Consider the following 25,247-nt stretch of genomic DNA (forward strand, 5'->3'; position numbering starts at 1 on the left):
ATCTTTTCAATTTAAATGGACGCACTCTTTTAACTTAAAAGTAATTATTTGAAAAGATATTTATATAAATAGTTACCACTTTTCAGTTTTAAATAGATACTTATATGTTTATGACAACTTATCATATACAAATCAGTGACCATTTTTTTATCAAGTATTAATGACCATTTTTTTATTTGTCACCTTTGAACAATTCAAATGGTGTCTTTTCATAAAAGGAAATATAGCTAGTAACTTTTCACAGTATTAATTGTGACCTTTCACGAACAAAATTATAACCGTCACAAAAAGTATTAGGTTAATTAAACCGCATGCATGCAAAATATTTTTCATTCCTGAGAATCTTAATATGCATGTAGATGTGGACAAAACAAAGTTCCAGAGTAAATCGCATGCATGCATTCCTTGTAAACTTTTTGTTATGAATTCTATATATAATGTAAAGCAAAGAATTCGTTCACGTATGACTACTATATATCGACAAAAATCCATAACAAAAGAAGAACAAATTTCAAGCACTTGTTCAACCATTGCACATGTTCGTTTATGTTTCAAAAGAATCAAAACTTACAGAACCTTAAACGTTATAACCAAAAAATATTTCCAGAAACTTAAATGCCACAATGCAACATTTCCAGGTGCCGTGTGTATATAAATTGTTTATGAATGTACACTTAAATACATGTTTTACGTTTAAGCTGGACATGATTCTTTACGTTTCTAATCCAACATCAGAATTCATAAATGCATGCAAAGCATTAATTCATGCATAAAATGTTTAATTATTTTTACCAAAAAAAATGTTTAATTATGCCGACCCTAGCTTCTATCACGAACACTCACTAATGGATGTAATATGTTCGTTAAAAAGATGTGAGAAGGATACACGTGATGGTTCGGGAAAATGAATTAGAAGTTATGTTGAAGGAGAAAACATGATAGGAGAACTTGACTCTAGATCATAATGGCAAGCGATTTATTCAAGCTCGGAATAAAAAGATTGCAGTTTGGACAAGACCTCCTGCTGGTTATGTTAACTGTAATGTTGATGCATCGTTCGATCATTTGAATATGTTTTCTAAAAATTTGTATCCATGTAATTGCTTAGAACTTTTTTCCACCATTTTTTATTAGTTCGATTAGTGAAATTTTTATTTTGAAAATGCATGGTAGAGACTATTTATAGATTTTAAAAATCTATTTGAATAGTCACAACTCTTAAATTTGAATAGTCGCATTCTTCCAATTTAAAGATAGTTATTTTGAAAAAATACTTATAAGAATAGTCACAACTTTTCACTTTTTAAAAGATACTTATATGAAAAGTCACAACCATTAAACAATTTTTAGAAAAGATACAACCTTCCAACATTAAACTTTTAGAAAAGACACAACTTTTTAAATATCTTTTACAAAAGATACAACCTTTCAACATAAGTGGATTCATAACCTTTGGAATTAATTGAGATTGCTATTATTAGTAGATTAGCAGATATACTGATGGTATTCTCCGTTCACTCTACTTTGAATGAAATCTTTAGTGTTAAAAAGGCAAGGAAGAATACCATCATTAAATCTGCTAATTTCCGCAGAGGAAAATATTTTTGTGTTTCTCAATATACGCTTATTTGCATATAGATAACGGAAGAATTACCTAATATACATTGAAGTAGTATGTTTCTTGCAGTAATATATTGGCTTTTGAACTGATTTTTGGTACTGTGCATTTGTCTCTTCTTGGTTCCGTAGCTAAGTCAAGCTGTTTATATATACATTGAAAATAGTATGTTTCTAAATGCATCTGTTGGATCGTCAGTTCAAACTTTCTTCCTGAATCTCTTGCTTCAACAAACTTTCTTTCTCATTCTACTTCCCGTAAAGTATTAGCTTCCTCATCTTCATCTTGTTCTAGTTGTGGAGTGGAAAATTCTTCACTCGGAACGGGAGACACTCTTCTTAGCTCAAACTCCATGTTCTGTGACGGATTTTGTGGCCATGGTATGTTCTGCATTGTTGAAGATCTTGGGGTGCATTGAGTACTAGGTGAACTCACATTATGAACCGCACTATCCTTGAACATGTGGGATTTTATGTCTTTTTCGTCAAAGCTTCTAACCAAAATCGTTAGCTTTCTCCAGAAAGAAATTTCGGAGTCCTCATACAGCGTGTGCCTATGTTCATAAAAGAAAAAAGCCACAAAGACGAGAAGAGCCAAGAGCGAAGTAACACCTACTATTAGAAATAGACCCCAAAAGCTATTGACGCTAAGCCGGTTGTGTGAAGGAATGAAGGTTGGATCAGAACAATTACTCTTTTTGGAGAACCATTTATTCTCGATTTGTTGCATTTCATCGTTTTCAATCACTTCCAAGATAGCCCTCGAGACATCATCCGTCAATGGTGAATTCTTGGGGAATACCTACACCGAGCATGAAATTAAATTATGCGAGCAATGAAAATACCTAAAGTGAAACTTATTGTGTAATTTTGCAAAAGGTAAAGTGAAAGGAAAAGAAAGGAACTTACAAAGCCAAAACCAGAACTCTTAAAAGAAGGTTCAACAATTGCATATTTGTTGCAATACTGAGAAATGATAACTTTAAGGTAAGCCACCTCATCGAAAGCTGCTGCAATACCTCCTTTCGATGTCCCATTAATCAAAAGATTGTGGCATTCTTCAGCAGAATTATAAGGCTTGAGTTGATAACCTTGAAATCCTTTATTTATCAAAAATTTAAGCACGAAAGAACCGTTTTGGTATCCTACAATCTCCTTGTTTTCTATAAGTTCATTCACAGTAGTGACTTCTGGTTTAAGCCGTTGTACTGTAAGGAAAGATGTGAGGTTTGCTGTGTAACTCTGAGTGAGCACAAGCACCACAAAGCACCAGACGATCACCACAAACCTTGCTAAATTGCTCACTACCTTCTCACCTATATACACACAGCACACGCTTGAATATGTATCACGCAAACCTAGAATTGACAGTAAATTGGGATCTATTATATTATATTCACTCACTACGAATATGCATGCAAGTCTATAAACTTTTAACATTTATCATCAGTGAATGCTTTTAGTAAAACTTACGGTGGGCAAAATTAATAGTGGAGAAGGAGAACCAGAAACTAGTGCCGATCTGGTGGTGAGGCGGTCCACGAAAGTCGGTGTTGACTCTGTGTTCTAAAATCCACACAATAAACCCAATGAATATGAAGAAGCAAGCGGTAGTGACCCATAGTTCTAAGCTCCATGGTAGGAGGAAAAACCATGTATTGTTCTCATTGTCCTTCATTGGTACCAACATAAATACACCAGACTCTGTGTATGGTAACGTGAAATCAACAGACACAAACCTATTTGCTCTGATGGTTATATCTCCCACAGCTGCGTCGAACATCTGTCTCATTTATTAATGATTTTTTTAGAAAACACACATCCAAAGATAGAGCTATATAATCTTATTATAGAAATCACTTTTTTTAATATGGAAGTGGATGAACAAACAACATTTATATTTTGGATTTGTAAGAAAAAGAGAACTAACCCCATTATGGACTTGCTCTACCAGAGTGTCGTAGCTATGATTTGGAGTATCGAAAGTGACGTAGCGGTGGATGACTGAGTAAGGCAACCTTTTAAGAGCAGCTTCAAAGACTTCTATGGAGTAACCTGTTGGTATTGTTGCCTTCCTCGGATCCTGCTTTACATCCACAAAGCCTAAAAATCCTCTCTTCAGTGGAACACCTACTTTAAATACTTTCTTCCCGTCCGTTGGAATCTCCCATCCTCTCGGAATGACTGTCGACTTCCCGGGCCATATCACAGGACCCAACCTCTCACTTGTTGGATTTTCATTCACAAGTCCATTGCTTTGTGTCCAGGATCCGACAATCCTCTCTTCTTTTCCAATAAAATTGATGATATCAAAAGTTGATGGCTCGAGCTCCATGTTAACTAGTTTAAATTTTCCTGCTAAACCGTTGAAGTCTACATCCGACAGAGACTTTAGAAGACTTGGACCGTAGCGAGAGACCCCTAGTGTCCCCAAATCCGTCGTGTTATTTAAGAATGCGCTAATAAGGTTATCATACCGTAAGTTCTTTGTGTTCGTTTTCTCCACGGCCACGGCCAATGCAGTTATCGAATCATACGCCCGTAACGCAAAAACATTTGGTTTTGCATTAGCCTGCCCAAATATTTTCTCCCATCTCAAACTGAAGTTTCCAAGCTCTTTTGAGTTGGGGATACGGCTTCTCAAACCCAACACCCCTTGCATATTCTCCAGGTTGCTACCGTGCTCGGTAGATCCAATCCAATTCGTCATTCCATCTGTAAATATCCATACATACCCTTCCCCCATCATCCCAATATCTCTAGCTTTCTGAATAACCCGAAACCCAAGATTTGGTGGCATGTGGGCAACAAACACCCTTGTCTGCATGGTCATGAGCTTGTAAAGCTGGTTTGTAATCTGATCATTGCTAGCCTCCAGTGAGATCACACTTCTAATTGTTACACAAGTATGCACATCTTGTAAAGCGTCAGCCAAGTATGGCATGATTCCTTCTCCGAATTCGTTGTCCACATAAATTGCGACAACACTTCTCCATTCAAAGGATTTGACAATGGCCGCAATGGCTCTGACCTGTAATAAGTCATTAAGAGTGGCTCGGACGAAGTAAGGGGTCTTGGTAGATGTCAAAAGAGGGCTTGTTGCCGAGAATGTGATGACAGGTACTTGAGATTTGTTGGCCAGTCTAATCATGAACTCGGCTTGCAGAGAGCTTCGTGGTCCGATGATGGCGCTCACTTTCTCGTTCTTGATTAGGTCCAAAGCTGCTTGCAACACAAGAAACACACAAATGAAAATATTATGAGTAAGTTATCCATCATTAACTTTCTGAGTCTAGACATTGTTCTCAAACTAGGTTTCTTATGTGCTTTATCTTTTATCTTTGATCCATTTTAAATAGTTTTTGGTATCTGAGTTTCTTTGTATATTTACTTCATTTCATTCTTTAATTTTTCTTTGTTGAAAAGGATCAACATGTTAATAGAAAAAAAAATCAAAACTATTTTGTGATTATGAGTAGAGTTTATCAATGTATAGATAAAGAGGTTAACAAGTTCAATTATGTTTTAGAAAAGAAGTTCAATAATAGGTATAAAGAGAGTAACTACAATGAAGTATGTGTATTTAGTTATATTTCATTCCATATTAAAAAAAAATCAAGAGTAGGCAAATGTGTGTGATTTGAAATTGGTCAATCGCTAAGCTATTAATTTTTTGTAGCTCAGTTGGTTATACTTCATTCAAAAAAAAAAAAATTGGTCAATAGCTAAGCCATTTTAAACTTACACTAGATTTTGACCCGTGCTTACGAAGCGCGGATTATTTTATGACGGAAAATTTCACTAATAACTTAACAAATATTTTGTTAATTTGTAAGAATTTTGTGTATTTATAATATTTTTGAATTTAAATCAATGCTTTTGAATTCGACCCAAACCCGCGGTCTAACCGGTTAATCCGGTGATCCGACAATTCGATTTAGATTTGTAAAAATATTCATATTTAAAAAATCACTAAAATCTGAGACTAACCGATTGAACTGATGGATGACCAATATATAATTCAATTTGATTTAAATTGTTATACTTTCATAATTTTTCACCGTTTAATCCAAATTTTAAAGTTCCTTATTTTGTAATTTTATGAAATTATGACGTTTTTACAAAATTTTGATAGAGAAAAATGAAAGATATAAAATAATTAACAACTATAAATATGTCTTGATCATATTGCTCCTTTTTATATAGCTTAAGTATTTTTTTAATAATTGTTTTGTGTAATTTATCTTGTTAATAATTTATATTATAATCGGTTTAAATTTGTTGTTCACAATTAGTGTTAAGCATTTTTTTTAGATAACATATATATTTTGAACATTTTTCATAATCGTTTTTGTTATTATATTTATTGTACAATGTATAATGTTTTTATATATATATTATGTAATTGCTATTATTGAATTGTTATGTTACTTAAATCAATGATATAACCATTATTTAGTAATTATAAATAAAATAATATGTTAATTTAATTAATTTATTATTGATTGAAATATTTTCTAGTATTTAAACTTGTAAAAATAAGTTCTATTTATTTTCGTTGTTTTATTAATTATTTGATTTTTTTAATTATATAATCTATCTAAACCATTTGAAAGAAAATTGTTAGAAATATTAAAAATATGAATTCTGATATTTTATATTGTTTGGACACAAGATTAATTATAATATTGTTTGGAAACATGGATAGTAGTATAAAAAAATGAGTATATTGTTTGGAAACATTGATAGTAGTATAAAGAAAGTATTATTAGTGAATTTAATGTCGGTTTAACTATAAAGTAGGAAGATGCATTTATTTAAAAACTTACAAAATAAAAGTCAGGTCCAACGCAATATTTCTGTTTTAATAATATAGATGATACTAAAAATAGACATTTACGTTTTTTAATGTATAATCGTTTGTCATCATTTAAATAGATTACATAAAATTTCAGAATTTTTATGGATTTATTATTGGTGGTCTACTGCAGGTTGGAACATAAATGCATCCAACATTCACTACCTCTACATTTGTATTCATAAAAATTCACATTTATCTATATTTTATAGTTTATATTACAACTAAAAGTTGATTCAGAATCATCTAAATATTTTTGTTCAGCTCCAATGCCAGATTGAAGCATTAAACAAACTATGCTCATGCATAACATGGGGCCATGATACTAGTATATAATATGTATCAAAGGAGAGTGAACTTTGGTTGGTTAGATGTAGAAGACGCGGATGCGGGTGTGATAATTTCCCGAAACTGGTGGTTTCAGTTTCAAGTATTATTATGCCACTCATATGATCAGTATAACGTTGAAATACTTATGATTAGTTGAATATTGAATGAAATAGCAGTTAAACAAAAAACTATTAGTATAATTTTATTCTACAATGATAAGCACGTCAAAAACTATATTATTATAGTACAATATTAAATATTTATCTCAGTATAGTTAGAAATTAAAATAATGTGTATAATACCAATTTATATATTTTTTTTAACTTTTAGTTTGTATGAATGTTCTAGTTTCAATTTAGAAAAAGTACTTTTTGTAGAAATTAATGTTTGATTCCAAAATAATAGGTCGTAGAATTGATAATCATTGTTCCACTTGCTTTCGGCTTGATCATAGCTTAAAAGACTGCTTAGAGGAAAAGGCGAGGAAGAGAGCTCTAAGCGGTTTGCAGGAGAAAGATTCTAGTAAACTTGTCTCTGTATCTTCAGTCAAAGAAACAAGCCACTTGGTCGGAAGAGTTCCAAGAGACAACGCCTCATTCCATTTCTCTGCTTCCCAGAGAGCATACCAATTTGAACGGCGACCAGCCCGCAGCTTCAATGCGTCCCAGTCCCGACGTGAAAACAGACTCCAGCCTAGAGTCTGGCAGGAAAAGGAAGCTCACAGACGATCTAGTCAGGCGAGAGAACGATCCCATTATCCAGCAGCTAGATACAATGGATCACAAAGAGACAGAACATCTCACCATTCACGCCTTGACTCACAAGGCCACAGCTTCTACAGAGAGGTCGCCAATCCACAAACCCCTGTAGACACTAATGAATCCAGTTCAACAAGAGCCCACCCTGGAATTTTAGAAAAGGGGATTCCCTTACAAGAAAAATTGCCTTCACTTCCGAAAGAAGCTCTGCAACTAGCAAGAGAGGAAGTGAGAGATGCGATGTTACAGTACACTAAAACTGCAGACCCGACGGAACGTGAAGCTCGCACTGAACGAATGCGACAAGCAGAAGAGCAGGGTGATATTGAAAAAACGGCTGCTCACATGGTCCAAGCGTCCCTAAATGAGAGTGCTGAAAGAATGATCACGGAGCCCTCTTCCCCAACTCCGGAGAGAGTCTCTGCGCTTCGGAGACTGGCGTTACCTGAGCAACAAGATCGTATCCCGGCCCCTTTGCGCCTGGGCCCCTCCCCACCAGGTCCTATAATTGCAGGGGTTGAAGGATCACCTACTGCTAATCGCATCCCAGCGACGCTTAGATTGGGGTCTCCCCCTGCTCTCCAGAATAGCGGGGACCTAAATGCCACCAAAGCCATTAGCAAAAGGAAGCCTGGCCGACCACCAGGGCGGAAGACCGTAACCGAAAAAACTCTGGCAACTTCTAAACCATTGGTAGCCTCTGGAAACAGAGTAAGGAAAGTGGCAGGAGCCAAACCTTCACCAGTGAGAAGATCAACAAAGACAATGAGAACCAAAGCTGGAGAAGGAACTTCCCGTGGGAAAAAACAAATTGGGGCCTCTGCAACCAGCTCAGAGAATAGACCCATTTGTAACATGATCCCAGCTAGCTCCAGGAGGCGGATGGATTTTCGGATCCCATCCGATCCCGCTCCTTAAAGATTATGAGCTGGAACTGTCAAGGGTTAGGGAATCCCAAGACAGTTCGTCGTCTCAAGGAAATCACCAAGACTTTCCAATCTGATATTTGCTTCCTTATTGAGACAAAAAATCCCAATGACGTCGTCCTTCGAAAGTGTAATCAGCTAGGATATGAAGAATCTCATCTGGTTCCCCCGACTGGCCATGGTGCTGGGGGTCTCGCCCTGCTGTGGAAACAAGAAATAAAACTCACTGTACTCAACTCAAAGGCTGATGTAATAGACACAAGTATTGAATATGAAGGAAAGTTATTCTATGCTACCTTCGTGTATGGCAGTACCGATAGGACTCAGAGAAACCTACTTTGGAATGATTTACTACTTTCCGCCGAGGCTAGAGATGCCCCATGGTTCCTAACCGGAGACCTCAATGATCTACTTGGAAGTGACGAAAAATTAGGAGGTCCTGATAGACCAGAAGGTTCCTTCTCCGACCTCAGAACCTTCTTCTCGGAGGGAGACCTCTATGACCTTCACCATTCAGGCGACCCCCTCTCTTGGAGAGGCCAAAGAGGAAATCATCTAGTGCGTTGCAGATTTGACAGGGCTGTTGCAAATAGTTCTTGGGCGGAAAACTACCCAACTGCCCGCTGCCAATACTTGGAATACGAGGGCTCCGATCACAAGCCGCTGGTCATCTGCCTAGACCTGTCAGCTCTAAAAAGAAAGGGACTCTTCCGATACGATCGGCGATTAAACTCTAATGAGGAGGCAAAGAAGGTGATCCTAGACACTTGGTTTAACTCTGCAAATTCTAACATGGCTGAAAGGTTAGCTAGTACCCGAAGAGCTTTATCTGAGTGGAATAGACTCCAGCAGAAAAATAGCAAAATCCTAATAGAGGAGTCAAAATGAGAGCTAGAAGCAGCTCTCACCAGTCCCTATAACGACACTGTCCTAATCCGAGAGATCTCTGATAAGCTTAACAATGCTTACCTGGCGGAAGAAGCGTTCTGGAAACAGCGGAGTCGCTTGTTATGGTTAAGCCTCGGAGACCGAAATTCAGGCTTCTTCCACGCCACTACAAAAAACAGACGAAGAGTAAATGCTTTCATGGTCCTGGAGGATCAAGACGGTACCATGGTATATAAGGAAGAAGAGTAGTGAGGACAGTGTCGGATTACTTCACGAAGCTCTACACTTCCGTTGCGGGTGAAAGGAGCGAGACAGTGGCGTATGCTCTCACGCCAATGGTAACGCCTGAAGAAAATGAGATACTGATCTCCATCCCATCGGCTTTGGAAATAAAAGACGCCATCTTCGCTATAAACGCTGAGAAAGCGCCGGGTCCGGATGGCTTCTCCTCTAGCTTCTACCATGCCCATTGGGTAGAGATTGGGCCAGCCTTGGTTGAGGAAATCCAGAGAACATTCAGGACAGGAAACCTCCCCCGAGGTATCAATCACACGCATGTCCGCCTGATCCCGAAGATCACAACCCCTCAGCGTGTATCTGATTACAGACCTATAGCGCTATGCAACGTCTACTATAAGGTCTACTCCAAAATCCTCCAAAAGCGCTTACAGCCTCTGCTCGTCAAAATCATATCTGAAAACCAGGCGGCTTTTGTACCGGGGCGAATAATAGGAGACAATGTCCTCATAACCCACGAAGTCCTTCACACTCTCAAGACATCTCGGGCTGAAAAAAGAATTGCAATGGCTGTCAAGACCGACATGAGTAAAGCCTTTGATCGTCTAGAATGGAACTTCATCGCGGCAGTGCTTGAGAGACTCGGATTTCACCAGCATTGGATTGGTTTAATCATGCAGTGTATCTCATCAGTTACATACTCCTTCCTCATCAACGGTTCGCCTAGAGGGATGGTTTTACCGAGTAGAGGAATTCGCCAAGGCGATCCCCTCTCACCCTACATATTTATCCTATGTAGCGAAGTACTCTCGGGCCTTTGTAACAAAGCACAAGCCGAAGGCCGTATCCAGGGCATTAGGGTAGCACGGGGGTGTCCCCGGATCAATCATCTCCTGTTCGCCGACGACACAATGTTCTTCTTAAAAGTGAGCAGGGAAGCAACCACCGCTCTCCGGGATATCCTGCAGAGATATAAAGAAGCATCAGGGCAATCTATAAACACTGATAAGTCCTCAATCACCTTCTCTCGTAGAACGCCTGCTGAGTTAAAGCGCATTGTTCATAGTGAACTGCAAATCCAAAAGGAAGGAGGTGTAGGAAAATACCTTGGGCTTCCGGAGCACTTCGGTCGTCGAAAGCGAGATCTGTTCTCTTCTATAGTAGACCGTATAAAACAGAAAGCCAGTAGTTGGTCTAACGGGCATCTATCAGCGGCTGGAAAGATGGTGATGCTGCAGAGTGTCCTCTCTCCGATCCCTTCCTACTCTATGACTTGCTTCAAACTTCCCGTCTCTCTCTGTAAGCGCATTCAATCTGCCTTAACGCGCTTCTGGTGGGATGATAATACAGAGAAAAGGAAAATGGCTTGGCTGGCTTGGGATAAAATGACTCTACCGAAATGCAGTGGCGGGCTGGGTATTAGAGATGTGCAGGCCTTCAATGATGCTTATCTAGCTAAAATTAGTTGGAGACTAATTGAGAATCCTGATTGCCTCCTTGGTCGAATCTTGCTGGGCAAATACTGCCTGAATGAGAACCTATTGAACTGCTCAGCTCCAAAGGCGGCTTCTCATGGCTGGCAGAGCATTTTAACGGGAAGAGATCTACTGCTAAAAAACCTCGGGTGGGTTTTAGGAGATGGTGCCGATATCAATGTCTGGGATGACCCGTGGTTGAGGCTGGACTCACCGTGCAGACCTATGGGACCAGCTACGGAAGCCTCTGCCCACTGGAGGGTCTCAGACCTTCTTCACGCTGATACCGGTGAATGGAATAGAGAAAGGATCCAAGCAATCCTTCCCTTTGAAGAAGATCGAATTCTAGCTATCCAACCTAGTACTAAAGGAGCCCCTGATGTTCTGAAATGGCTAGGTACTCTCTCAGGTAACTACTCGGTAAAATCAGGCTACTTCACGGCCATGGAGGAAGTTACAGAGGCGATTCTGGAAGATGAAGCTGCTCCGGAATTCGATTGGAAGAAAACAGTCTGGAACTTAAAGATTGGCCCCAAAACCAAAATGTTTGTCTGGAAATGTTTGAGAGGCATCCTCCCAATAGGAGAGAGACTGTTAGCCCGGCATATCAATATCGACCACAACTGTAAGAGATGTGGGAGCCTTGAATCTATCAATCATCTGATTTTCCACTGCCCTTATGCAAGAGAAGTCTGGAAACTTGCCCCTCTCGCCGGAAGCTTTGGAATTAGCGGATTGACAGATTTGAGAGCCGACTGGTCCGATTTGCATTCCCAGAAATGCCTTCCCCCAACGGGAATAATCTCCACTCCCCTTATTCCATGGATTATGTGGTCCCTGTGGAAAGCTCGCAACAAATTCGTCTTCGAGAATCATGCTGGGGCTCCAGCCGATACTCTATCACAAGCAATAGTGGCCGCAAGGGATTGGGAGCTGGCTCAAACACCGAAAGGAGAGAGACCACCAATTCCCATGAAACCGCCATCACTCGAGACAGCCAATGTGGCGCGTTCTGATGCAGCTTGGTCATCCTCTTCGCAGCTCGCAGGCCTAGGATGGGTCGTGTTGAATCAAGACCATAAGACCTTGCATCAACGAGGCAGGCGGCTCATACCATCAGCTCTGATCGCGGAAGGCCTAGCCCTCAAGGAAGCGGTGACTGCTTGCATATCGCGAGACTTCAAGGTAGCTCGATTTGAATCAGACTCAAGCCAATTAATTCGTGCAATCAGAGAGAAGTCACCACCGCTGGAGCTATATGGGATTGTGGAAGACATCCTGATTCTCTCACAAGAGTTTGATTGTGTTGCTTTTGATTGGATTTCGAGAGAGAAAAATTGTGAAGCTGATTTGTTAGCAAAGAACGCCCTTTTGTTGTTGGATCAAGAGGTGGGTGTGGCTGAGTTATTGCCCCCACCAATCTAAATTTAATGAATGAATGGAAGTTGTGACAAAAAAAAAAGCAATCGAGAAATAAATTATCAAGAAATCTTTAATTTTAATATTTTGTAAATGTAAATTATGAAAATTAATTAGTGAATATTAATTAGATCATGAAACTTTAGGTTATATATATTTTTTTAAATTGTTTAAATTTACTTATTATATGTATTATGATTTTAAATGAATTTTGTCTATTTCAAAGAGATTTTTTTAATAACCATATGTAACCAAACACATTCAAGGAATTTTCTTATGATTTTGAAAATCTAGAATTTTATAAATGATAAAAAAAAGCATTTTCAATAATTGTTACTAAACGCCAATAATCTAATCGCTACCATCCGTTACTTGGATGTTTTGGTAGGGGAAGAAGGACCATCTAACTCCAAACACTTGAAAGATAAAATGAAAATGGAGATATTAATTGTCCCTCAACAATTTTCTTTAAATACAGACCGCAGGAGATAATATTTGTTCCGTTTTCTGAATAGTCAACAAAATGTTTCATCTCTCTTCCAAAGAAACAAGTTCATACAGATATTATCTTATCACATCTATACTATACTAAAAGGAGGATACAAGCTCCTCTTAGAGTGTCTACGTAGGCACAAAAAATCATCCAATCAAAAAGCCCGAAATTGCCACTGTCATCTTATTATTTTTTCGTAAAAAATGAAAAAACAATACAAAGGAAAGGATCGAACCCGGGTTAGTATGACATAAATATAAGACATATACCACTAAGCCATTGAAACTTTCATGGACACATATACAAGAATCACTAAATATGTAATCACAAATTCTTACGTATATTTACAATAATATGGATTCAATTTTCAAGACTTCGATATTTTGTTTTGTAAAAAAAAATAAGTAAGTGACTAAGCTAATATATTCTTTTAAAGTGTGAGAACATTGACAAGCGTGAAAAAGAATAGATTTGTTTTCGTGACAAAATTGAGAATTTTGTTAAAGTAAGTTTAACATATAAATTTTCGTGACAAATATGAAAAAGTATAGATTTTTGTACAATTTTGACAAAACAACTCAAAACATAGTTCTCTAATATCTTAATAAAATATTATTTAACGGTGCAATAATTAAATATATCAATTCAATAAATTTTGTAATTTATAGACAAAACAATAACACAACAAATTTTGAAACGTTTGTTTAACCTATCGATTTTTTTTTCATGAGAATCCAACTAAACAAGATAAAAAAAACAATTAGATTTATTTAATTACCATTTTATTCAATTTTGATTAATTTCAAATTTTAATAATGTATCTTTTTGAAGTTACAAAAAATAGTGCTCTTTCTTTATTACACTAGCATTATATATAGATTCCATATACACAAATAAATATAATATAACAACATAAGCTTGCTTTCCCCGATTCATATGAAAACTTTTTAAGTTATCGACCAAAATAAATTAATTAAATCAATCAAATTGTTAAAATAAAACAAATTAATATATAATTTTATTTTAAATTAAATTATTTAAAAAGTGTATTTTCATTAAAAACAAAATAATAAATAAGTAAAACTGATTTGATGGTAATTTTTATGACATATATATATATATATATATATATATATATATATTATGTGAAAGAAATATCAGCTTAATATGGAAAAAAATCTTAAATACAAAAAACTCTAAAATTAACAAAAAAACTAATAAAAATTAAACTAATAAAATTCTAATATTAACCTTTTTTGTTGAATATTCTTGTAGTTGGTTGTGAGAAGATAAAAAGGTTGAGAATAGCCGTTCATATATGGCTAAATACGTATAACATAAAGTTTGAAATTCATTTAAGAAATTGGTTTAATGAACTCTGGCCGTAAACCTGGCCTTAGTTTTTTTTTTTTGGTAAAAAAACCTGGCCTTAGTTCGTAAGTAGGTGGTAGTACTAAGGTTTCATTCAACAGCAACAGCGGAGAAGCAAAACAAGAGAGACAGAAAAGAACCAAACCTGCAGCTGAAGCCTGAACAGCATCTTCCAAGGAATCTCTTACATGAATCGCAATTCTTGTGGTGTAATTTGAATGATTTTCGTAGAAATCAGACAACGACATATTAATGGAAGTGAGGCAGATCTTGGAAAAAGGAGTTTGGAGATCAAGAACTATTCCTATTTTGATTTCACTTGTTGGGTTTTTTCCTAAACCAACGTTCATCAACATAAAACCCCAAATGAACGGGACTCCCAAAAAGATATTATTAGCTTTTGTAGGGTTCATCATTTTCGTCCAAAGATTCTGGAACTTTATGTCACCCCTTAACTTTCCCTTCTTCTGTAGGATATATGTAGGACAGAAAACAAGTTTTATTCCAAGAATAATACATTAAAAGGTACGAAGATAAATATATATATATATATATATATATATATAATCATTTAAATATATTAAAATAAATAAATATTATAAATCAATAAATAAATAAATAGATTTTAAACCCAAACTGTATTTATTTTTAAAAACATAAAATGAGGATCTAGGCTTTAGTGTTTACTGTTTAAGGTTTAGATTAATTTAGTTTTTTCAATTTAATAAAGAGGAAATTTCTGAAATAGAATGAAAAAACCAGCTTTTTTTTGTTCCTCTAGTAAAAAAACATTTTTGTCGCCTTTTTGACAAAACTATCCTTAATACTTTTCAAACTTAATACAATAAATAGTTTTTGGAATAAAAAAAATTATAGAAAATAGAAAAAAATTGATGAGATATCCGTGATATTTTCTTGGATTGTAAAACTTGTTAAATTGAAAACTTTCATTATGTTCTACAGAAAGAAATTTCATCTTCTACGAAAAATGGCATGGTAGAAATTGAATTCCACATTAAATAATTTATTCTACTTTCTCTCGAACCAATAATCTACTTTTAAATAAAATTCTAAATATGAGTAATGCGATGTCTACGCATTGCAAATATAGCTACATTTATTCTGAATGCAAATTCTACTTGTATGAACAATTCTAAAAATCTAGGAATACAAAATCAAGACACGACTCAAAATGCTACATATGGTAGAATCTACTTATGAATTAGTTGTATGTTCTCTACATAGTGTAGAAACTACATTCTACGGATAAAAATAACCATATTTTCAAAAATATGATAAGTTCAGTTACAAAATATTCTTAAAAATATTTGGAAATCTTTTTACTTTCCTAAAACGTATTTCAATGATTTTGTTGTCAAAAAACAATCGAGTTTCATTTTTTTCATTTGATTTATTTTAAAAAAAATAAAAAAAATAATAAAAAAATATTTCTTTTAAATTATACGTAAGAATATATATGCACATTTTAAAAATTATAATACATATATTTTCATTTATTTCTTTTGGTTCAGATATATTAAAAAAATTAGAAAAATAAAATGTTTTATAAAAATTATATAATTATCAAAAAGTAAAACTAAGGATAATTCATATATTAAAGTGATTTGGGGTTCTTTTTTTCTTTTTTTTTCCTGTTTCCATTAAGATTTTTCTTTAATTAGATTTTGGTTTAATTTATTTTTGTTTTCTTTTTTTTTTTATCAAAATTCTTTTATGTATTTAATTGATATTTAAAAGTGACTTTTTAAATTGTTAACTGATAAGGTAAGAGTTAGATTGGGTTTTTAGCAAATATTATATTAAAATGACTAATTTTGGTTGGCTTTATACTAAGGGGACAAAGAATATGTTTATTTTTTTCTATTTTGGAAAATTTTCTTTTACTATATACTACCCTTTTATTTCCCCCATTTTGCATTATTTTATCAGAAAAAAACTTCTAATGATATTATGAGGTTTGAAGCTTTAATTAGGTTTTAATGTTTTTCTTGAAAAATAAATGTTTTATGTTTTAGGCGAAGGATCTTTTTTTGAGTTTGACTTTCTTTTATTTACATTTTATTAAAATTAGCTACCAAGTAACTGAGACCTATAAAATGTAGGGAAATTTGTCAAATAGAACAAAAACACGGCATCTGATCTTCACAAAGTCAACTATGCGATCTTCACACCGGAGTTGTTACACGGAGACCATCCATCCCGAAGCTTTTTACCTCTTATCCAATGTTTGTTCACACACACTCTGGTTGAACGAGAGTGTTGACTATCTGCTTAGGTTTTCGGTTACAACTTCTTGGGCTCGACACGGTAATGTTGAGTTCCGAGTCTTGGACCCAATTAAACCTTCAGCTCTGTCATCAAACCTCATTTCCCCAAGCGCCTCCTTGGAGGTGAAGTTAGAGCTTGAGATTCACCTAGTCTATTCGGTAAGCCATGTTGGAGTTAAATCTGATCGTACTTGTTTCAGCACCAAATCAAGAGACAAACAGGACTTAGTTCTTTCAATGTTGTCTACGGATCTGGAGCTTCTCACCTAAAGTTCTTGCCAATCAACATTCCAACCTCTTCGTATAGGTGTTTCAACGTCATTTTCGATTATCAATTGTTCTTTCGAACAATCGCCATGGGAACAAAAGTGAAGCTTCTCTTTGGGTTTCTTCATTTCGCTGAGCGTGACTCGTCCCTATATGGTTCTATCTCTAGTTTTTCTGTATTGTTTTCTAGCTTCATTCTACCGTCGAGCAGGGCTCCGGGACTTTCTACTTCAGTTGTAAACGTTGCTCTTTGAGCCTTTTATAATATGTTTGTGTTACAAAAAAAAAGAACAAAAACACGCTCTTAGTCTCCTTAGTATAAATGATGTATAGTGTTTTTACATGATTTTAGCTATTGATTTTAGCCATTTTAGTATTTAAGAGTTGCATTTAGGTATTATTAGGTGTTGCATTTGTATATTTTGCATACCCAGGGGCTGGAATGCACAATGAAAAGTTTTGGGATGAAATCAAGGACCAAACTGCACAAATAGAAGTTCTGGGGCCAAATACATAAAGAAGCAAATCTCAGGGACCAAATGTGAAAATATGCAGAAGATGTCCATGGCTGTGTTGTCTCCATCACATTACGCCATCTCAAGCATCGATGGTTCTTCACATAGTCGGCTCTGCGGCTCTCCGATCCCTTTCCTCGTCACCAGAACTACTGTGCAAGATTGTGGTTTCGCCAGATCTGTTCGTTATCATGTTACCATTGCGTCTCCTTCATATTACGCCGTCTCAAGCATCGACGGTTCTTCACAGAGTCAACCATACGACCTTCATACCGTAGCTGCTATCTTTAACGGAGGTTCTCGGATGTCTTGCTCAAGTCGTACCCCTACTCATCGAGTCTTCATTGGCACGTTGAGACCCTTGTTCATCAGAGCCAGGATCTTATTGTCTGCAGAGGCCTTAACGACGAGTTATCGACTACTACACATGACTCCGTTGCTCCCCTTTTTCGAGTCAGACTCGTGTCTCTGTCGTCTCCTCTCTACATGGCCCGATCCCCATCATTGCAAGCCACCACCCTCGCCCCTCAAGCTGTCGTGACGAACTTCACTTCCCGACTGGAGAGGTTTTCCACCTTCTCCGGCAAACTCTTAGAGTCCAGTCCGCGACTGCCCCAGGTCCCCGTTCTTTGTTATGCATCATCCAACTGCACCGCTTTCTTTTGGGTATGCTCCCTGACTCCAATGGCCTCCGACTCACCTAGTCTCTTACAAGGAGTGTCCATGGAAGGTCAACCAACACCTCTTCCCCCAGCGATCCAAGCATTTTCAGAGACATGGTTCAACTGTTCTCAAAACCCTATGGTTGGGTTCTTCAAAGTCGATTTCGACGTAGGCGCGTTCCTTCGAATGCAAGCTTTAGGATTACAAGTGAAGCTTCTCTTCAGGTATCTTCTCTCCTTAGCCACATCTATCTTTCATCTTGTTTTAGTTATTTTCGTTTATCAGCTTACCGTCGAGGATCACTCCGGTTGTAACGGATTTGGCCCATTGGGCTTTTAATTTAATACAAGCATCTGTTGTACAAAAAAAAAAACTAAAATCATGTAAAAATACTATACATCATTTATACTAATGGGACAAAGAGGTTGTTTTTTCATTCTACTTTGGCATTTTTCCCTAAAATGTATAGTATTCATTTCAAGTAGGTTTAAACTAAAAGTGAATCTGAATAAATAAATAATAACGTGAGTTCAAATACCTAAGATCATCTTCGATGGCTTACTACATTTTTCACTCTGAAATAGAATAATTCTTTTTTCAAATTTTTCAAAAAAAATAAAATAATTCTATAATAGAGTTAAGGTATACTCTAATAGTACTTTATTTTAAAGTGAAAAATAAAGTCATGAACAAAAAATAAACAACTTACACTATATATAAAGTAAACCTACTTTTCATTATATTATAAAAATAGTGTACCATTTGAGTATTTTTACTCTAAATTCTATTTTTTTTTTGTTCACAAATACTTCATTGCTTCAAAATTAAAGTGGGTTTCTTACAGGGCCTCTGAGGGCCTGCTTAGCCAAGTTATCCTCAAAACAGAGAGAGGAACGACTAACATATCTAAAGGAGACTGAATCAAATTGCAAAGAGAGAAGATAGATGTCAGCCAGGATTCCATGGAGATCAGAGATGCCAGATTGCTCGACAATTGCTGCCACCAATTGTGCTGAATCCGATTCAAAGATCACCTGTTTGAGCTGAAGTGCGATCGCATGTTCCATCGCCATTCGTACTGCCAATCCCTCCGCCACAAGGGATGATCGAACGAAAGATAAAGAGTCATTGTGAGAGAGGAATCTCTCATTTTGGTTAACCGAGAAGCTCCACCCCAATCCCGCGGTATTGTGTTCAATGCTCCACGCTGCATCCGATCGACAGAGGGCCACTGAGTCGGCGTCGATCTTCCTCGGGGTTACGCCTCGCTTTGGGGGTATAGGTACTACTTGAGCCAACTTCCACTCTTTAGCATCGATGATAGCTTTTGATATTACCTCTTGAGCTGTGAAGTGGCGCTGTTGAAAGATCTTAAGGTTTCTTGCTGTCCAAAGTGCAGAAATTACCCAAGGGATCAAGGGGCAGTCATTAAGTCCAGTAGGTGGGAGTGTGGTGACCTTCAATGCCAATCGCCAGCCCTCATTAAATGAGTTAATGAGCAAAGGGGCTAGGCCGTTTGTTACAGGTAAATGAAACTTACCTGAAATAAAACTTATTTTATCTTTTTAAAGTGAAAAATAGAGTGTGGTTGGAGATGCTTACCACCCAATTAAATGAAACTTATTTTATCTTTTTATTTTTATGGGATCAACTGAAAACATTTGTGAGATAATAACATCGTAAAGAAAAATAACTTGTTAGGGTCACAACATTTTTGATTAGAGAAAAGAAAATTTCAATTTCTAAAAAAAAAAGTATACTAACACAGAAACCACAAAATTTCACGCGGGTCTCTGAGACTAGGACATGAGGATGTATCCTATGGGCAAATCCAAAACGATGAAGAAAAATCTAATAATTATAATTTTTGATCATTAATAATATTAGGAAAAAGTTCCCAACTAAGTCAAAATTAAGAAAATAGTTGATTTTGACGTTATATTGAACTAATAACATTTCATACACGTTTTATCTGGTTATGTCTTTACCATTTCTAAGTTACTGGTGACAGAGTGATTAAAGCATGACATTGATGAAAACACATGTGGCCAGAAGAAATTAAGGATGAAAGTGGTGAATCAATAAATATGCAAAGCTCAATTATTATTTTTTTTTGGGGGGGGGGGGGGGGGGGGGGGGGTGGGGGGGGGGATTTTGTTAGATAAATTGCAAACAGAGTTTACAGAGGAAGATGACAAACAATGGAGCGATGCTGACGAAATTGTTTTCTATGTACAAAACAATAGAATAGAAATAAAACTACATAGTAAATAGCTTATTCTATTTACAAATGAATTAAAACATAATATATAGTATAGTACAGTTTAATGAAATTATCAAACAAGTATGTATAGTATTTTAATTTGTCTTAAATCATAAGCCTGACCCTCAACCTCACCCACTCTATAAATATTAAATCCTAAATCCCATTTACTAAACCCTAAACCGAAAATATAAATTATAAATCCAAATATCAAAACATGATAATACTTGCAAATTAATCTTTATTTATCATTGAGCCGGCCTGAAAGAGACGATAACATAACATTGGAAAACTAATAACATGAATCAATTATATTACAATATATGTAACAAGGATTACAGGGTATCGATCAGAGCATACCATGTGGGTTGATTTTTCGACTTACCTGTTCACAACATTTGAGTATTTAACCCACAAAAAAATTCCCACATTGGTCAGGAATCTCTTAGCTCTCGACTCTCAACCAGTAAATGTTTAACGGAAAATTCCTGAAGTATATTTTTTTAGTGCACCCTTCGGTTTTGGTAATTTAAGGACCCGACCACCTTACCATTTTTCCCTATAAACACTCTTGTTTAATCATTTGAACTTATTTATTTTCGCGACGTGTGTAATCAAACCAATTATAAAAGCTACACCTATCTACGGGTTCGTTTACGCTTTTCTGTTAATCATGCTAACAAAATAATTAAACGCATAATTTTATGGTTCGGTTTTCATATATAGTACCACCTTTGTTTAATTCTTTAAAAATAATAAAGTGTAGTGATCATTATGTAGATCCAAAATGGAATCTACGATCCATGATGACTATTGAGCTTTGTCTCACTAATAATCCATGACGAATATAGAGCATCGTCTCACTAAGAAGAACAAGAGAAAGAATTTTATCTTCAAAAGACTGAATTAAATTGTTATTTTTGCGTGTTGTGCCATATGTTGAACCTCAATATTAAATAGCTTGATGCAAATTTTAGCCTTTGTTTGGATATGAAAAAAGGAACGGCCGTTAATAACGCACATACTGGTAAAGTATGTCGACAACTCTCCATTATCTTAAGACTGTTTGGATTAATGTTCATTTCTCTCTCAAAAAAAATATATTGCTACTTCGAGTATACCTCGTGACCTTGTAAAATGGTTCTTGTTGTTTTTGAAAAGAAGTTTATTATTTATTAGTATCATATAAGTATAGACATGGTTAACAAAAATAAAATTATGCACATGACCTGTTTTATGTAATGGTAATGTTCAAACCAAAATTAAGTTACTGACAAAACATATTAAAATAAATTAATCGAAAATTTTGATATATTTGACCAGTCAAATGAAGATTAAGCCAAACAGTCTTAAAATAATGGAGAGTTGTAGACATACTTTACCAGTATGTGCATTATTAACGGCCATACTTTACAATTTTTTTTGTATCCAAACAAAGGATAAATGCAAAATTATATCTCAAATGTATATTTATTCGAATTTCTCAGCACAATACGAAAACCAATTTTGACTAACCAAATATTAGTCAAATGTTAAATACATATGTGCCAGCTTCCCAGTAGTTTAAGAAGATGTCAATCGATGACAAAAACGAGATCATGTTAATTAGATAAAAAATTATACTGCTTGTGGTAATCAAACACAGGGCAAGCACTTCCTTAGCCTCCTACGTTGACCACTAGGACAAAGCACATGTCGATATTAATTATAAGTGGTAAAGTATTAGACTGATTTTGTGTAGTACTATTATTAGATAATTGAAGTGTTACCATAAATATATATAGTGACTAGGTGATAATCCGCACCCTGCGCGGAGCAAGTAAATTTAAAAATATTATAACTTTTAATTTGTAGATATAATAAAGGTTAAAGTCATAATAAGAAAAATATATGTAAAAAAGTACGGGTTACAGTTAAGAATTTTAGTATGTCAATATAAATTTATATGCGATCGACTTTAAAATTAAATTGTATATTTGTTTGCATAAAGGTAAATTATAAATATAAGATTAAATGAAACATAAGCAATAGTTTAATAAAATATAAACGAAACAATGTATCAGAAAACAAAAGGGGTTTAGAGAAGGAGGCAATGGTGAGGAGATGTAAACGAATACATCTACTATTTATATATGAACGGAGCCTATGTCTTTCGTCACCACGCCAAAGTTAATGAGGAAGCCGATATTTCAGTCTTGAAATTAATAATGTATATACTACTTGCCTTGTTGTACAAAATTGCGAAATGTTTGGACGTCAAATAGGTAACAAAATGAAGTTCTGGTCATGCAAATTTAATTTCACAAATATTCTCCGGTCAATTAAGGTAAGTGTAAATTAAAACTGGACAATTTGAAATTCGTAATAACTTTGAAATGGTATAATTTGATTCAAATAACATCAATGGTACTTAAGTTAAATCCGTGATATATAAATTATTTCTTTTCAAGCCAATTTTGTTTCCTTGAATACGCTAACATTGTCAACTCTTTTTTGTATAATATATTTGATCCCGTGATCAAGTCAATTGTGTTTTCTTTAAAATTTGAAGCATTAATTTTTGGGAATAATCCATTAATTGTGTTGCCTTGAATTTAAAAAATCATAAAACGATTTGGCATATTATACATTGACTAAATTAAATCTAAGAAATGGTCATGGTACTTTCATATGGTCATGGCATATTACCTCTTCGTACCATGACTAATTAGCTCATATTAGTTTTTCAAAACATTATGATAAACATGGTTAATTTGTTGCAGGATGAGTTATGAACTGCAATCATGGTTATGATATTTTCTTACAAATCGGCGTATCAAGCTTAAAGAACCAATTCCAAGTGCAAAGAACATAATATAAAGAATTTTAATAGATTAAAGAACCAATCGTTTACTCAAGCTTAAAGAATTATCACCACATGTATACTTGGATGTATTGTCAAGTTTCTTCACCGAGGAACATAATTATAACAATAAAGACTCTCTTTGAATGGTAATAAAATGTTTCCTTATTTAAATATCCGATTTTTTTAAAGATCCGAATGTAACGTTGTGAAGATAATTTTGCTCGAAAATCTTATACTATAATGTAATGATCAGTGGCATTTGTTTGTAATTACTTTAGTTGAAAAAGGGCTTTTAAAAAAATGAGGTGAGAGAACTTGTGGTGATGACACCTAAGAAATGGCACACATGTAATAAACACATGAAGCCAATGTTAATTTTTATCAATGCTCCTCAAATAATAAAAAAGGAATTTTGGTAATTTTAAATTCAAAATGTTCAAAATTTTGTGAAAGTCAGCTTTACTAGCTAATTCAATTAATCTCTAATATACATCAATTTATTTTCAATCTCAACTTTAATTGATCTATATAAATTTATTCTAATTATTTTTATCTTTAATTAATTTAATTATTGTTATACCTAGAACAAAAACAAACTGTATAAATTTTAAACTGAAATAAATCTGATCTAATCATATTTTATATATTGTTAAATTAATTATGAAAATTTATTTTATTTATTTATAGATATATTCAACAAATCTAAAATGGCTAATTTCAAAAAGAAAATTAAATTCAATTATGAAAAATAAAAAAACGTTTTAAATTATTTTAAATTAATCTTATAACGTTTTCTCTGTTTTCACAATTCAATATATATTTTAGACTGTATGAGTCTGTAATGTTGTCGAAAAAAATATATATATATATATATATTTTAGACTGTATGATCTTCTTGGTCTACATTTATATCATTAAGTCTAATAAATCCATACTTATTTCTTCCGCTCATTCCATTTGATTCGCAACATTTAATCCACTTTTTCATTTGGAATCTTAAATTCATAGATCTATCAGAACTACAAGAAAAACGAGGTTATTATTACTTCATGTGATATAAGGCTATAAAGTCTAACGAGAGGATAAATCTTCCTAAAATACACTAGCCTCGAAATTGATAATTATTATGTTCCTCATTTATCTCTACAGATATTAAACAATGTAAAATATTTTTGAGTAAATTAAAATCAAACATTATATTTCAACAAACTGTTTGCTAAGATATTCTTATTAGCAATTGAAAATTGATGCATAATAAATTAATACACGAATAATAGTCTCTCAATAATATTAATGGCTTGTTATAATTAAGATTATTCTAATGTTTACTATCCAACTAAATTTCAGATGATTATATTTGTTGCTAATTTATTCATTGGATTTTATAATAGATCTAAAACATGTTATTGTTTTTGACTGGTACAACAAGAACAATTAGATAATTTTATATTTGAGGGAAATTGATAATACCTCTATTGTTTCTTTTGTTGTATGTAATGCAATTTTTGAATGAATCCACAAATTTAAAATACTTGAACAGAATATATTCACAGAAACTGTAAGTTCAAAAAAAATGAACAACTAGTTGAATGATATATAGATCACACAGCAGTTGCTTTTGAAGGGGTTTAGGGCTGTGGCAAAAACAGATTTGAAATATGTGGAGGATATAAATACAAAACGAAAAATGGGGACATTACATACTTGAACTAAATATATTCACAGAAACTGTAAGTTCAAAAAAAAAAAGAATTGAACAACTAGTTGAATGATATATAGATCAAACAGCAGTTGCTTCTGAAGGGGTTTAGGGCTGTGGCAAAAACAGATTTGAAATATGTGGAGGATAGAATACAAAACGAAAAATGGGGACAATGTAATGTGGGTTCCTTTTTTCGTAAATCCAGGCTGGTTTCAAGACATAAGTGAAAAACATGTAGAATATTATTAGACCAAACATGTCTACTCTTTCTCTCTTTTAAAAATCATGATCATACGAAAACACCTATCCCTCCATCCCTCTTTGCCCCTCCT

General features: G+C 34.7%; 1 protein-coding gene across 2 annotated transcripts; it reads right to left on the minus strand.

Annotated features, from left to right (window-relative positions):
• Window positions 1–1,639: 1,639 nt before the first annotated feature.
• Window positions 1,640–15,839, minus strand: LOC103864989 (glutamate receptor 2.7-like). 2 transcript variants are annotated; one of them, XM_033289244.1, is made up of 5 exons: window positions 14,518–15,839; window positions 3,548–4,839; window positions 3,091–3,400; window positions 2,527–2,975; window positions 1,640–2,419 (listed from the first exon to the last, which is right to left on the minus strand). In XM_033289244.1, the coding sequence occupies exons 1-5, from the start codon at window positions 14,786–14,788 to the stop codon at window positions 1,862–1,864; spliced, it is 2,880 nt and encodes a 959-aa protein (XP_033145135.1). In that variant the 5' UTR covers window positions 14,789–15,839; the 3' UTR covers window positions 1,640–1,861. The 2 variants fall into 2 exon arrangements, with proteins under 2 accessions (XP_033145135.1, XP_033145136.1); XM_033289245.1 differs by having other exon boundaries at window positions 1,862–2,419; window positions 2,527–2,933; window positions 14,518–14,788.
• Between the last annotated feature and the right edge of the window lie 9,408 nt (window positions 15,840–25,247).

Source organism: Brassica rapa, chromosome A04 (genome assembly GCF_000309985.2).
Source record: "Brassica rapa cultivar Chiifu-401-42 chromosome A04, CAAS_Brap_v3.01, whole genome shotgun sequence".
Lineage (NCBI taxonomy): Eukaryota > Viridiplantae > Streptophyta > Magnoliopsida > Brassicales > Brassicaceae > Brassica > Brassica rapa.

Coding starts and splice junctions, on each gene's coding strand:
- LOC103864989 (XM_033289244.1), bottom strand. CDS start 14,788: ATGATGAACCCTACAAAAGCTAATAATATCTTTTTGGGAGTCCCGTTC. Junction 4,840..14,517: donor TGTTCAGGCTTCAGCTGCAG/GTTTGGTTCTTT, acceptor TGTTGCAAGCAG/CTTTGGACCTAATCAAGAAC. Junction 2,976..3,090: donor CACTATTAATTTTGCCCACC/GTAAGTTTTACT, acceptor TGTCAATTCTAG/GTTTGCGTGATACATATTCA.